General features: G+C 43.6%; 2 protein-coding genes across 2 annotated transcripts in view; both read right to left on the reverse strand.

Moving 5' to 3' along the window:
* LOC126272006 (uncharacterized) overlaps positions 1-14,905 on the reverse strand; it is a 216,196-nt gene extending 201,291 nt beyond the window's left edge. The window contains exon 1 of the mRNA XM_049974493.1: positions 14,899-14,905. The gene's annotated coding sequence lies outside the window, so the exon portion shown is untranslated. The remainder of the gene's footprint in view (positions 1-14,898) is intronic.
* LOC126272011 (uncharacterized) overlaps positions 11,673-16,523 on the reverse strand; it is a 47,093-nt gene continuing 42,242 nt past the window's right edge. The window contains exons 2-3 of the mRNA XM_049974500.1: positions 14,111-14,318; positions 11,673-12,146 (exon numbers count right to left, since the gene is read on the reverse strand). Coding sequence (XP_049830457.1) covers positions 11,758-12,146; positions 14,111-14,318 — 597 coding nt within the window. The 3' untranslated portion in view covers positions 11,673-11,757. The remainder of the gene's footprint in view (positions 12,147-14,110; positions 14,319-16,523) is intronic.

Genomic DNA, 16,523 nt, shown 5'->3' on the forward strand with positions numbered 1-16,523 from the left:
ACATGAGTTATGTTGGAGTAGTTTGCCAGTCTATATGCTGTGTGGCATGTCAGAGCATGTGTTCTGTGATACATATACTCCATCCATAAATACGTTGCCTCCCAAATAAATAATGTACACACCTTCCTCTCTCCATCAGCATAGGGCATGCTAATTCCTTTCACCACCCGCCCCTAGGAAGAGGTAGTGGTCTGGCGATTTAGGTTAGTGGTGGTGGTGGTGAGCTTTGTTTCCAGCAATTTTCTTAAGTTGGTATCGAAAACGCAAGTCAGCTTTGTTTACTGGCAGATTTCACACCTGACACCGGTTCCTAGGAGGAAGTGGCGGTCGGGTGGCTAAGGCTAGTACAAGTGTCGTTTCTTTCGAACAATTTTCTTCGGTTGGTAGCGAAAATGCAAGTGACCTTTCTTTACTGCCAGAATTCGAACTCGGCGATGGTTCCTAGGAAGATGTGGTGGTCTGATCCTTGAAAATTAGTTGAAATTAGATATTTGAACGCCTTTTCATACCTCTATGAAATTGTAAATTGAATTAATATGATTAAAATTAAAATGCAGTTAAGTACTTAGGTAATTGTTAGGTTAATGCGCGATGTGCGTGTTAGCATATTTACGGAAGACTATGTCCGGCTCGTGTATGGAGGGTGGCGGCCGAGGGTGTGTGACGTAAGCGGTCAGTCGCTCGCAGATCAGTGGCGCGGCACGTGTCTGGTTATAATGCGCGTGTGAGAGAGAAAGAGAGAGCAGACGATCTTGTGTCATCAGGTGACGTCTCGGTAGTGTGCTGTGCCGGTCACGATATGAACTGAGCCACTTGAGCTCCGGAGCTCGTGGCAGATACATTGGATGCAGCCATTTTGAATAACTGTACTTGTGTCCTGATCTGACGTCAAGAGAGTGCCCTTTGGTGGCACCGATATGAACTAAGCCAGCTGCAGTGGAGAACACACCTGCCTGAAATTCGTTAAATAATAAAGACAAGTGCATTTCCTAGGTGTGATGCATTATCATTTTGGAAGTTGGGCTTCCCCCCATTTCCTAGGGGGGGGGGGGAGGGGGTTTGTTTAGTGGAGGTAGCCCAATTGACCTTCTTCCTGCCAAAAATCAAACTTTCCGCCAAATCAGTGGCGCTCTCTGGTGGCGACGATACGAACTAAGCTGGTTGGGCTTTAGAGCTCGTGGAGAACACACATGCTTGAACCTGGTTAAATAATAAAGACAAGCCCCTTTTTCCCGCCATGTTTCTTGGTGTGATGCATTATCATGTTGGAAGTTGAACTTCCCGCCATTTTTCGGGGCCAGGTGGGTTAAGTTAATGGACGTAGCACAAATGACCTTCTTCCCCCCAAAATTCAAACTTCCTGCCACAAACCACTATCTTGGATGACGTTATCGCCGACATCTTGGGTGACGTTACTTTGTGCTAGAACACAGGTAGTTCCAATACTCACTGAGCTTTTGCCCCACTTACATCCCTTTAACAGACAGACAGACAGAAGATGCTGTGATGGACAAATGATTAGCTTTTCAGAGCATTCACACAACGTTGGCGCAGGTGACGACACCTACAACATGCTGACGTGATGAAAGTTTCCAACCGATTTCTCATACACAAACAGCAGTTGACCGGCGTTGTCTGGTGAAACGTTGTTGTGATGCCTCCTGTAAGGAGGAGAAATGAGTACTATCATGTTTCGCGATTGAAGCCTAACGAAATTGCGGTTTATCGTATCACGACATTGCTGCTCGCGTTGGTCGAGATCCAATTACTGTTAGCAGAATATGGAGTCGGTGGGTTCAGGAGTGTAATACGGAACGTCGAGCTGGATCCCAACGGCCTCGTATCACTAGCAGTCGAGATGACAGGCACCTTACACGCATGGCTGTAATGGATCGGGCAGCCACGTCTCGATCCCTGAGTCAACAGATGGGGACGTTTGCAAGACAACAACCATCTGCTCGAACTGTTCGACGACGTTTGCAGCAGCATTGACTATCAGCTTGGAGTCCATGGCTAAGGTTACCTTTGACGATGCATCACCGGCAGTAGTGCCTGCGATGGTGTACTCAACGACCAACCTGGCTGCACCAATAGCAAAAGGTCATTTTTTCGAATGAATCCAGGTTCTGTTTACAGCATCATGATGGTGGCATCCGTATTTGGCGACATCGCGGTGAACGCACAGTGGAAACGTGTATTCGTCATCGCCATACTGGCGTATCACTCGGTGTAATGGTATGGGGTGCCGTTGGTTACACGTCTCGGTCACCTCTTGTTCACATTGACGACACTTTGAAGAGTGGACGTAACATTTCAGATGTGTTACGACCCGTGGCTCTACCCTTCATTCGATCCCTGCGAAACCCTACATTTCAGCAGGATAATACACGACCGCGTGTTGCAGGTCCTGTATGGGCCTTTCTAGTTACAGAAAATGTTCGACTGCTGCCCTGGCCAGCACATTCACCAGATCTCTCACCGACTCAAAACGTGTGGTCAATGGTGGCCGAGCAGTCACTACTCTTGATGATCTGTGGTGTCGTGTTGAAACTGCATGGGCAGCTGTACCTGTACACGCCATCCAAGCACTGTTTGACCCAATGCCAATTCGTATCAAGGTCGTTATTACGGCCGGAGGTGGTTGTTCTGGGTACTAGTTTCTGAGGATCTAAAACAGAATTTATATTTTAAACAAACACATTGTACAGTTTTAGAAAAACCCACGTAACCAGAAGGGCAATTCATTTACACAGCTAAGAATAACGAAACTTTCAACAGCGCCAATTATTGTTTACCCGTACACTGTTTTGATTCTACTTACAGTGACATTTAGTGCGTACTATCGCTCTGGTTTCTGACAAGGGAAACTCCTCATGGCACCCCCCTCAGATGCAAGGTTGAGGTGGTTCAGTGGTCGGCCGTTGTGGCCGAGCGGTTCTAAGCGCTTCAGTTCGGAACTGCACTGCTGCTACGGTCGCAGGTTCGAATCCTGTCTCAGGCGAGGATGTGTGTGATGTCCTTAGGTTGGTTAGGTTTAAGTAGTTCTAGGGGACTAATGACCTCATATGTTAAATCCCAGTGCTTAGAGCCATTCGATCCATGGTCCAATGGACAGGCCGTCAAGAACTGAACACAAATGAACCATGAAAGCAGGAAGGAGGTGAACTGAGCTGTGAAGAAGAAAGAAGCAAAATGGGAACAGTGAACGGTCGAAGGACGGCAAGTTCAATATAGAGCAGCACGAAACAGCAGCGGCGCTGTGGCTGCATATTAGCTGCCCGCTGTACTTAAAACAATCGAGTTAATGTAGCAAGCAAGTATGTTTTGACAGAGCACAATCTGTGTGATTGTGAAACTTGTGTTTATTTGCATCAGCTTATGTGACAAACTATTGTTTCCATCATTTCTTTGACAGTGATCACATTCATACAAACACCTAAATCTGACAAGGGGGCATGCCTCACGTACCAGGCGTAGAAATTAGATGTGTCGCTAGTAGATTCTTCTTGTATGACACGTGCTGTCACCAGTGCCATGTATGACACACCAGACTTGTTTTCCAGGGAGGATTCAGATGACGTGTCACCTTGTCATCGAACATTTGCGGTTCGCATTCGAAAGCCGCTGCCTTTCAGCTGTTAATAGGGTAGTTGTGCAGAATCAATTTTCATTATAGGCCCCTTCCTTACATCTCACTGTTGCAAATGGACGTTACTTAACAACACACACACAAATTTGAATGCCGCGAACAGTGGGGTAAGAAGAAGGGGGTGGGAGGAGGAGGAGGAGAAGAAGAAGAAGAAGAAGAGGGGGAGAAGAAGAGGGTAAGAAGAAAAAATGCACGTATGAGGTTTGAACTCTGTTCGCCCACTCGGGAGTCCAACGCTGTGACAATTTATCTTATTTTGCTCATCGCGTTTATCCAGGGCGGACATCCCGTGACACACAGCAAGTTCATTGTCCCGTTCAATCAGTTTTTTTATTACAGAGGGCACCTAACCCTATGAGCGAACACAATGAGCTACCGTGCCGGCTATCTGTTCACTGTTTCTATTTTGCCTTTTTTTTTTTACAATTTTTTTTTTACAATTCAGTACACCAGTACACCTTCCTGTTCTCGTGCTTTATCTGTGTTCAGTTTTTGACGGGCTATCCACTGCGTCAACTTGATCTCGGAGGGGGGCGGGGGAGAGATACGATGGGGAGTTTCTGTTGTCAGTTAAAGCTAATGTCTAGACACTGTACAATCTAAGATATTGTTGTTTGCTGCATAACTCAAACTCTGTTTGAACCCCGAATAAGTTAGAAAAAATTCGTGAATTGTATTCACAGTCGCAAATATGCAGAACCAGCCATACAACAGTGAAAACGTACCAGACCGAGCACTTCAGGAGAGCCGTCGCCTAAAGCGCGTTGGCTATCCGTGCAGGACTCACGGCAAGGGTGCCTATTGTGTATCTTCCCGCCACTGTGCGGCTTGTTTCGGTACGCAAAAGCTCCGAACAATCTAGTACTGGAACTAGAGTGCCATTTTTAATCAGTATGCATTTCGGTAGCGATACCGTTCGGGTCTAGAGAACCGAAGCGCTGTTGTCGGTTCGCGTCGCGCAAACCAATCAAAAGCAAGCGGCCGCACATCCTCGCATGCGCACAGCGCCACTAACAAAAGCGGGTAGGAGACGACGCAGGCGCGCTATTCTTCGCAGTACCGAACTTGCGTTTTCGCAGTACGAAGTGTTGCTAAAATACCAGAGTAAATGTCGGACGAAAATGAGGTTAGTAGGTTCAACAATGACATTGAAAGTGCATTAAGGATTGCTATTGTGATTATCGTTTATGGGTATTTTGGTTCAAATGGCTCTGAGCACTATAGGACTTAACTTCTGAGGTCATCAGTCCCCTAGAACTTAGGTTAGTTAGGTTTAAGTAGTTCTAAGGACATCACACACATCCATGCTCGAGGCAGGATTCGAACCTGCGACTGCAGTGTCGCGCTGTTCCACACTGTAGCGCCTAGAACAAGACGGCCACTCTGGCCGGCAATATGGGTATTTTATTTGTAACAAAAACGGCAAACCTGCGTATGGAGAGGCACTTATAATTGAAGTCTAAAAATATTACGGTGGAGATCTTTCATTTCTGTTTACTGTTGTTGACAATTCGATCGCAGATAAAGACTTGTGACAAGCAAGATTATGAGGATGACTGCTGCTAATTACATTCCCAGTAATTTAAGTTGTGCTCTTAGATTCCTGTCCAACCGCATACTCGGAAATCGCTACATATTCGAAAAAAATGGTGAATATTTCTGACAAGAAAAAATATAAAGGTCACTGTCGGTTGTTTCACTCACAGCAATGTCATCTCCAACAATTTCGTATTTTAAACACACAGAAATCACGAACTCAATACTGAGGAAGTGCGCTCTTACTTGTAAGTAATATTGCAGAAAAATCTTAACTTACACGAATAACAATGTCTCAGAACGTGTTGTGTATATGAAAAGGAAAAAAAAGTTGCACCCATCTGTGCGCAAACCTGTGTCCTTTCGAGTAGCAATCCCGCGCGCGCTAACCACTTTTTATTTATTTATTTATTTATTTTGTTCGATATAGTTCGCTGATTTTGGTCTGGGCGGACGTCCCAAGACATCAGTTCAAGTTGATCGTCGATGCCTTGACTCCCGTATTATTATTATTTTTTTAATCGCAGAGGGCGAGCAGCTCTCTGACCGACCACGCTGAGCTACCGTGCCGGCTCCACTTGTCTACTCTAAACAACAGCTACGCGTGGCTCAATTCTTGTACTATTGTGGAGGAACGTCGGCTGACTTCGTTGCCAAACGATGCTGCGTAAGTCAGAAATACGTAATAGTTTGGAAGGTTTCTAATATCAGGCTTCACATAATTGCTTTCCATTGTTACTTGAAAGTTGTTAACACGTTTCGATAATTACTAACTAAAACATTTGTGGGAAAAAGTACACAAAGTCACTAGTAACGTCAGTTCACACTGCTGTAAATATACGTAAGCAGAGCCGATGACTTGCTATCTAATGGTCTGTAAGCCATTATTAGCATTAAAGTAACACGTATTTCGAGAGAATATTGACCGAAAACTTTTTCTTTTTGGATTTAATGATTCACAGTAACAATATAACATAACCATATTTCTAACAAAGGAAAATAGTCTATTATGAACTGTAGTGCTACAACGATGAAAATAAATCATACAACGATGTCAAACCTTATTTTCGTTATTTAAGGAAGTATTCATGATATTAAAAATGTAATTATAATTTTATTATTTTCATTTTTGTGCTCAGTCTATCAAAGACTTTCTAGTGCACGGAATAAATTAGCATTGTTTGTACTACGAAACTATATATGATTGTTAAGGGTTAAGCATGTAATAATTCGATGTAAGTCATTTTGTTGGGTGTGAATTTTGTTGTCGTACTGGTCGGTAGAGAAGGAAAAGTTCCTTAATCGATGTGAAGGTATAAAGGCTGTAAAAGAGAGAGAGAGAGAGAGAGAGAGAGAGAGAGAGAGAGAGAGAGAGAGAGAGGGTAAATACAAGTTATTCAAAACAAATATCTCTAAAGTGTAAAGTCTTGTGATTTCGTATAACTAAAAGTTGCAAGGTCAAATCTGAGCCTGTCCTGACTAACAGCGACGATACATTTATGTTATCAATATTTTCTTCGTTTGATCACAGTTGTGATTCGCATGTTTCATTTTTGTTACGCGACGTGTTATGAATATTTTCATTATATGCGCAAAAGTGCACACAGGTTTATTGGAACTTGCGTCTTTCTGAAACGATAACTTTTAATCAGCACAATTACGCGAATACCGTCTAAATCGCAACCGTGATCGCAAAAGTGTTTCCTGGACCAAATAATTCTCATAAAATGTGTATTCTTCAAAACGCGCAGCATTTTACTATAGCCAACTCGCAACAATCGAAAGAGTAAAAACAGTGCTTAAATAAAATTGCCACCTTTTAACAATTATTATTATCCCATTAAATAAATAAATAGCAATTCAGTGGCTATCCAATCAATAAACAGATAGGGCAATTCACAACTCACTTTCCAACCGGATGCGTCCTCTGGTGATTCCTTAGTAACACAATCACTAAATCCAAAGCTAAAACAGCTAAATATGTTTAAAATAACAAATTATAGGTGTACATAAACCACAGCTCACCGATCGACAGGGCCACACCGAAATCCAAACCTCTCGGTACAATTGTCGTAAAAATCGGTGGGAGGACCTTCGGTAACATGTCTCAGAAGCTCACTGTCGAATTACTCAGTCTAGCTGCAGTCTCTAAGCTAGCATCAAAGCGTCTAAACTTTTGCTTTGTGTGGGCAGTTATCGAACGTATATTGTTCGTAATAGCGGCTAATGAACCGACACCTGGACCTTCAAATGTGAAAAGGAGCAGGAAAAGTGTTAAATAGACAGAGGAACAGTTACTTAAGTGTACTAGACGACAGTGATTTTCTGCGTAGTGAGGACGAGGCATACCACGGAGATTGTCATTTAGAGGCTGCAGAAGAATTGCAGAGTGAGGATAGCGTGGAAGCACAGCTTCAGAATCATCCTGCTAGCAATTCTCCTATGGATTTCTTCTGATTTTGGTAACAGACGAATTATTCCGACTTATAGTTGACGAAACGAACGATAAAGCAGTCAACATATTCTGAGCGAAAATACAGAAGAGGGATCTAGGATCTGTAAATGGAAACCTCTAAGTATAGGCGAATTACTAGTTTTCCTGGGTGTTTCGTTACACATGGGTAACGTTAAGTATCCGCGATTACAAGACTACTTGAAGAAAGAACCGCTCTTTGAGAATAGAGCAATAGCGATGAGTATAAGCAGAGACCGGTATTTGATCATATTACGCTCTCTTCATTTTGCAAAAAATCCACTTCCAGGAAACCCGAAACCAGACGATCGTTTATATGAGATACGACCTATATCGGATTATTTCAACACGAGAATGTCTCAAGTGTATTACCCGGGAAGAGATGTATCATTAAATGAATCAATGATTCCTTGGAGGGGAATATTGTCATTTAGACAATACAAAAAAAACAAAGGTAATAAATATGGCATTAAGATGTACATGCTCAACAATCTAGACGGTTTCATAAAGAAGTGCGATGTGTACACGGAAAGTACTGGAGACATGGCGGCGGGGGGGGGGGGGGGGGGGGGGGGGGAAGAGGTATCGCTGAAACGTCGTTTTGTTTTTGATGGCAGAAAAGCTGCATGTTGGTCATCACACTCACTTGTACAATTATTATAACAGTTCATTTAGCTACAACTCTGTTGAACCTTATAACACATTGCACAGGTACCCTGAAATTAAATAGGAAATACACCCCCGAAGACGTTGTATCGGCAAAACTTGGGAGAGGAGAGACAATTGCGCGGTATTCTAATGGAGTTGTGATTGTAAAATGGAAGGATCAACGAGAGGTTTCCACATAACATCTAAATGTTATGGAGCAAGTGACTAATGCGCGCCAGCAAATAGTCACGAAACCTTTATCTATTATTAGGTACAATGCGCGTATGTCTGGTACTGATAAACAAGATCAGATGTTATCTTATTATTTATGCGAACGAAAGACTATCCGCTGGTCGAAAAAACAATTCTTTCATGTCATTGACATGCTAGTTTTCAGTTCTCTATATTTGTACAACAAATATTCAGGAAATAAAATGACCATTCCTTCCACCAATGGACGTTCCACGAGATGTGAGAAAGAAACATCACAAACACACGTTGTCAAAAAGCGGGAAGCTACTGCAGTGAAGAAGCAAGTTATGACAAAGTGGTGTAGAAGTGCGCAGAACAAGGCAAGCGCACTGATACGCCATACGAGTGTACAACCTGTCCAGACACTCCTGGATACTGCTGGAATTGCTGTATAATTCCCCATGAGTAGCAAAAACGCGATAATATCGGGGAAATTCCGATTATGAAAGACAACTCCTTTTGTTTCTTTTGCCATTGCATGGTTACTTTTCATGACGTGAAAGGTTAGCACTTTTTTTCACGAAGACTCAGAAAATGAGGTTTTCTTTTTTGTTAAGTCGGCTTATTTCTTATTGCGTTGTAAGGCATTCACTTCAGCTTTTTGCGAAAGAATTTGTTGTGCTAAATTTGTTGTGACAACACCGCAATTGAAGTGATGGGGGACACGAGAGAAGCCTCCCCGTAGGGTGTGTTTCGCTTACAAATTTCCACGCATCCGGGCGTCCCTTGGGCGTCTATGATAAATGTAGACGGCTAATTCTCTCATTTCAGGAGCAAACATGCTACTAAATTGACGACGTCTATCAGAGTCAATCTTAAAAATGCCCATTTCTTGTAAATATAATTTCAAATCAATCCAGTCTCCTTTTTCCTTCTTAAGAATTTGCGTTTTGGAATCCAAATTTTCCATGAATGCTGTGGATTTGTTGCTCGTTTGAATTGTATTTTTTGTTAGATTATCAACAAATCACGAACATTTAAATGACACCTGTGACCCCTATAGGTGTCAGACAGCAAACAGACTTTGAAACATGACCACAATACAGTCGAAGCTTATTGGAAGTAGTGTACCTAAGGTGCCATCATTAAGTCAGTATATAACATGATCGAACAGATCTTACAAGGTCTTGACGTCAGGCTGTAGCTCAGGTGTGCTTAGGAGCGTCGGCTACGAGCGTTACCGGCCCTCACTCGCATGTTGCCGGGCCCCACTGGAGAGTTGCGCGCCTGCACCGATGCCGCAGCGAAAGTGTTAATGAATGGGATATTGCGATAAAGAACCGAAAATGACGTCACCACTGAAACGAACCAACTACACCGATCGATATGAACGATACAGAATAGGGCCCCAGACAGAGTTCCACATGTCGTAGTTCCTGTGTCACTGCCTGTATTCTAACACGAACGACGTAATTCCTGTACACCGATGACATTTGTAATGGGAAGACGCCGCTTGGTATCTGCGGATATACACGATTGCAGTGCCTACGTTGAGATGAACGGTGCAATGTTCGCAGCACAGGCACCGCATTATCGTAAGAAAGGAACACGTTCCCAAACTTTTCCTCTTGAATTTGACGGAATTTTTCTAGTTTCGTTAGACATCTTACGAGGTCTACTGAAATGTAGTGGAGGTTCCTAGTGTTCCATGGGAGTCCTACTAGGTTATCTTAGTATCTGCATTACATCCTGAATGATTTAGCACTTTCGTGTTCGTCCACTAACTTTTATTTCTAGTGTCTAATACCTTCGAAATTTGATACTTGATTGTGACAGCTTCGCAATTAACCTTGTTAACAGAGCTGAATATTAGTAGTGAGAGCAAGCTTTGTGTAGTAAGTGAAAACAAATTCTACATTAGTTCCATGAGAACTTTTCTGCCCACAGATTTAATACGGCACGTTGGCTTGCTCAATTTCCAGCGATGTTGAAAGCGTTCTATAGTTCATTTCTTTTATCTTGGCGGTTCGCCCATTCGCACCCACACGCGGGAGATTGCTGCGTTGGCACGCGCCAAGAGGAGAAGCGCTATAGTGTAGTTCGCAAACTTACGTACGTTTAGGGGAAGGGCGCAGTCTATGAAGTAAAGGCACCGCGGGTGCATTAACCCTTTCGCTGCTACAGAGACGTGCTCCCCGCACTCCTCGTGATTTTGTCTTCACTGCACTGCTCGCCTGTGCAAACACATGGAGTTTCGACTGCTTTGACACTATCATTCGATTTCAGAAATACTATTTGGCCCAAAAATTTGATTTTTACACATCTTCACTGATACCTTCCCCTCATAAATGAATTTTCTTTTTATGTTCGACGCAGTTCTTGTGCAACATTAGATGTAGTAAACCATTGTTGGAACTTTTGAAGAGTTCGCAGAGGGAGAAAAATCCATAGCGTATAGTTTCCGTATGGTCTATTTTAGTTGCCACTAGAAATTTCAAAGAAATTACATTCAAACGAATAAAATTTGTGACGTAAGACACTTCGATATTGTCTTTAACTAAATAAAATATGAAGCACCAAACACGGTCTTAACTCGGAACCTTGCACTTAGCAGCCAAACACTCAACCATTAGGCTAACGCCGCTTCTCGTTTAATAGACCTCCTGGAGGACTAAAATATCACACAGAATACCGACAAATGCTGTTTCTACGACTATGAAGTACTCACGTCTCGTCGAAGTACAACAGGAAATAAGCAATTACCGCTGTTCTTTATTGCGAAAAAGCGGGTAGTGAGAATGATACAAACACCTTTCCTTGCTATCGCCCGAATTACGAGGCTTAGTGCTCGATTGGTTTAATTAATTAGTAGAATATGAAGAATTAGAACAAGAATGCTTTATCCCAAGTTTCTGTTAAAGAAAGTCTGCTATCGAGACATTGCTTTTGTTCTATTACCTTATTTATCACTGAACGTTTCTAAAACTGAAGACATTCGTCCGTGCACTGCACTGCACTGCAGTTGAGCTCTGGCAACGTTCTCTGTTCATTGTTCTGTGACGTCAGATGCGGAGAACGAACCTAAGCTCGTCCGCCGTCGTAAATGACGCGCACTTCAGTATGCCATTATTTGTGTTATGGATTGAAAGTAGTGTACACATAAATAGCAATATTTTGTTTTATTTCACCAATAACTTAGAATTGGTTGACTACATGCATTAAGCAAAATTTCGAATTACGGGAAGATATCTAGCGGTGATCACTGCTGCTGCAATGGGATGAACTGCTCCGTGTGCAATGAGCCCGTGGACTGAGCTCTGGACAACGGCTGCTCATACTCTGCAGCCGTCGGAGTCTGGAGTCTGGCGGATGGGGCGCCGCTGGAGCACGAAGACGGCGAAGGGTCGGCTGTGGGCGGCGGCGCCTCCCTTAAGAAGCGGCCCATGAGAGGCGCCCGCGACAGCAGCCAGAGGGCTGCCCCCACCTGGAAGGCGGCCAGCGCCGTGGTGGCGCGAACTCCCAGCCGCAGCGCCTGCCAAACGTGGCCCGCTGGGGGCGCAGGTGTCGGGCTGGTGGTGGTGATGGTGCTTGTGGTTGTTTGGGTCCGTACCGCAGAAGATGTCGCCTCTGCCGCAGCTGTCTCTGCATCTGAACAAAGAGACACACCGAGTCACGCCAAGGGCGGCAAGCAGCGTCCTCGCAGTGTCTCACTGCCGGGACGGCATTTTGAACAACTTTGGAAGCCAACATTGTTTTGGACGTGTTAGCTCCTTTTGTTTTGTGCGCTGAGGGACATGGTCCTGAAAGGAGGATATAAGATGAACAAAAGCAAAACGAGGATAATGGAATATAGTCCAAGTCGGGTGATGCTGAGGGAATTAGATTAGGAAACGAGACACCTAAAGCAGCAAAGGAGTTTTGCTATTTGGGGAGCAAAATAACTGATGATGGTCAAAGTAGAGAGGATAGAAAATGTGGACTGGAAATGGCAAGGAAAGCGTCTATGAAGAAGGTAAATTTGTTAATATCGAGTACAGATTCGAGTATGAGGAAGTAGTTTCTCAAAGTATTTTTATGGCGTGTAGCCATGTATAGAAGTGAAACATGGACGATAAATAGCATAGACGAAAAGAGGCTTTCGAAATGTCGTGCTGCAGAAGATTAGATGGGTAGATCAAGTAACTAATGAGGAGGTATTGAATAGGATTTCGGCGAAGAGGAATCTGTGGCACAACTTGACAAGAAGAGATCGCTTGGTAGGGCATATTCTGAGGCATCTAGGGATCACTGATTTAGTAATGAAGGGCAGCGTGGATGGTAAAAATCGTAAAGGGAGACCAAGAGATGAATACACTAAGCAGATTCCGAAGGATGTAGGTTGTAGTAGGTACCGGGAGATGAAGAGCGTTGCACAGGCCGGAGTAGCGTGTACAACTGCATCAAACCACTGTCTTGACTGAGGACAACACTGGGGGAGCGTTGGAGAGAAAACTAAAGTGGCAAAGGTATTGTGCAAGAAGCAACTAGCATATAGAACTACGATTAATTATTTTAATACGACTCATCAATTCGAAGGTGAACACAGACACAGACATATCGCCATGTCCTTGCAGATCAGCAACATTGACTTTGGATATGCCAGCTGCTATTAAATCCGACCAGCTCGTATACTAACGCACAAACCGCTAACACTACCCGACGATGTTAATGCGATATATTACCTGGTACTGAACGATGAACCCAACCACTACAGGAATGATGCTGACCGGGAAGCCAGGACTGGACCTAGCTGCAGCCGCCGACTAACACCACCCCTCATCAAAGGAGTCGGCCTGCGTAGTACCTAGTGACGCGCATCAGTTGGAACCGCGCGCCCGCTACGGTCGTAGGTTCGAATTTTGCCTCGGGCACGGATGTGTGTGCTGTCCTTAAATTAGGTTGAAGTAGGTCCAAGTTCTGGGGGGACCGATGAACTCAGTGTCTTAGTGCTCAGAGCCATTTGAACCCCACCACTATTAAAGACTACCTTTCCGCGACTCGCAGGCACCAAGAAACCCGAACTTACCCTTACCAACCCGCCACAACTGTCTTGGAGGTTTCCCGTCCCTTCTTTCCCTCTCCTCCCTTGGCTCTTGCCTTACCACTTTTGTCTATTCCTTAAACCGTTACCCGTCGTTCAGCTTTCGACACAATTTATCCCCAGATAAGAACGTGTTAGTCGTCAACTTAACAGTACTCACATCTTATGATACGTTACCTAGTGAAACCATTATGGAAGACATGGTATTAGATCTTTGGCGTTGACCATCATGCCGGTATGGGCGTTGAGTGGCTTTAAGTTATAAATTAAAATATTTTTTCATGTCTGAATTGGATGCTAGGTGCAATACAGATATTGAATTGATGATCCTTTTGAGATAAGAAAACGCAACAGGAAATTCAAGCTTCTGCAGTATCATTCCATGTAATGCACAAAATGTATGCAACTTTTTCCAAGATAAGGACGTATTCCACGCATTTGTGAAAAGTGAGTAGATAAGTAGGAAGCCTTGTGTCACTGTTGTTTCATTGAATACTAACTGTTACCGCTAACAACTCAGCATGTTACTCACCAGAGGCTGTTTCAGCTTCTACGCCGTTCAGTTGGTTCTCCAGTTTGTCCATCCAGCTGTCCACGATCTTGATCAAACTGTTGCATTTGTTGATTATCGTTTTAGCAACGCTGTCAAGTCTCTTCCTGCAGATTTCGCTTACAGCTTCTGTTTTATCTAGCGCGGGGCGCACCATCTTCGCTACGTGTTGTGTGATAGCATCGTACAGCTGAAAAGGAGGAAGATTCGTTACACGTTACCCGTAACCATTTCGGAGTTCATATTTATTAACAGTTACCTTTCCCGGCGACTCCTTCACTGTGGGAAATTTCTTCTCTATTGCTACCACGCCTTCGCTAATTGCTTTGTCTGCGTTCTGAATAATTGGCCGCAAGCTGCTCTGATTACGTTCTGCAAGTTCCAGAAGCAAACCAACAACTTTTTCGGTCAAGTTAAGTGACCAGGTGATAATACTGGCCTTTTGCTTTACAAAGCAATACGCATCTCTGCTCTTCTGGATAGCGATTACCACCGTAGGCCAGTGTTTCAGCAGCTCAGCCATTTTGTATGTCTGCTCTGGCACCTCCCCAGCAGCAGAGAGCTTGGACGGTGCAATAGCAGGTGCTGCTGGAACAGAGCCCTCAGGCTGGTCTGGCTTTCCATCTTCCGACTTCATAACGGTTGATTCACACATGTTGGGTTGCTAAAACTAATTAAAACATACAATTACCACTCATACATTATAAAATTCAGTTACTTATAACCACCACTATTAAAGTCTGCAATGAGATCGGAGAACGTCCACATACCACGCTGTTAAGAAAGCGGTGATCACCACAAGACTACGTTCACATTTGGCTAAGGCGGGAATTTATAGCACTGAGGCGCTCGTCATTGTGCGTTCCACGGTAGAGGGCGTGACTGTCTGACGTGTCTCACTGTTACTAACATTACCGTTAGCTCTTTCATGCACACATTTATTTTCAAAACAAGTAGCAATATTTATTCAGCATCTAGATGCCTATATGTTGATTCATCTAAATACAATACTTCAGTAGTATAATCCGCCCAACAAATTGTGCTGTATGTAGCGATGTAGTGCCAATCGCCCAACAAAAATTTGTCTTTCGCCACTGCGCACGGGTCTAAATGCTGTTCTAATACACACGACAGGGTGCAAGACGGATAAAATTTTAAAGACTGCAGATATTTGTGGAACACATCATGCGAGAAGTATAGCAGTATATATGAAACAAATGAGAAGCACTTTTTTCATTTTGAGTACGTAATGGTTTCGTGTGGCACATAGAAAGGACAAAAGTCCTCAGCCGTGTGTATTTAAGTTTATAGGTTTTGTTTCCGATATTTAACGGAATATTTAACGGGAATGACATCTAAAAACCGAATCACCGATAGATTAGATTTCACTTACGATGCACATCGGAAAAACGCTGAAAACAGACAGTTGATGGACTCGTATTCATGAAACGTACTACTTTCACTGTAGAAATATGACAAAAGTCCAGGCTACGTCCACACCTTCTATTACGAAGAGCAAAGTGTAGGACTATTTTTACAGTTCTAACAGCTGTTAAATGCTTCATTTCTTATATGTCTGTTCCTGTATTTATTAGACGATGTGCGCTGATGCTGCTGTTGCCTTTCTTCTTCTAGTTCGAAATTTATTTGTTAAACTTACAAATGACTCAAATGGCTCTGAGTACTATGGGACTTCTGAGGTCATCAGCCCCCCAGAACTTTGAACTACTTAAACCTAACTAACCTATGGACATCACACACATCCATGCCCGAGGCAGGATTCGAACCTGCGAACGTAGCAGTAGCGCGGTTCCAGACTGAAGCGCCTAGAACAGCTCGGCCACTAGGGCCGGCTGTTAAACTTACAGGGGACGCCGTTTCTTCTACATACTTAATTTGAGGTTCTCGTAGCTTTCGCCAATGGCTAGAACTGACATCATCTCCTTGCAAGCTTGCAGCCTCTTTCACTTCTGCACCGTATTCTTTTTCGATAAGAATGGTTTGGTGATTTTCCAACAGTTCCGGAAAGCACTTTTCATCATTACTTAGACGATTACGAAAATAATTAACTGCCAGCTGATTAAGTAACAGAATGGGGGTGAATTGCTTTCCTTGTATTAGCCACTTTGCGCACAGCTTCCCTCGGCTTTTTTTTTTTTTTAATTTGGGTCTTGTTGCACCTATAACAGCCAAGGTAAACTCCCGTTTCTGTTTCTGTGTAAAACCAAGCGGGATCTCAATGAATTTAAGTAAACATATCACAACAACAGCACGGTGCTGTAATCGCCGAGTTCAGTCGGTTGGAATGTGTGTAGGCTGGGACGAAAGTGGGCGGTCGGTCGGCCGATAAATTGGTGCGTGTGTAGACGACCGAAACGGTGACGCCATGGCAAAA

Source organism: Schistocerca gregaria, chromosome 5 (assembly GCF_023897955.1).
Source record: "Schistocerca gregaria isolate iqSchGreg1 chromosome 5, iqSchGreg1.2, whole genome shotgun sequence".
Classification (NCBI taxonomy): domain Eukaryota; kingdom Metazoa; phylum Arthropoda; class Insecta; order Orthoptera; family Acrididae; genus Schistocerca; species Schistocerca gregaria.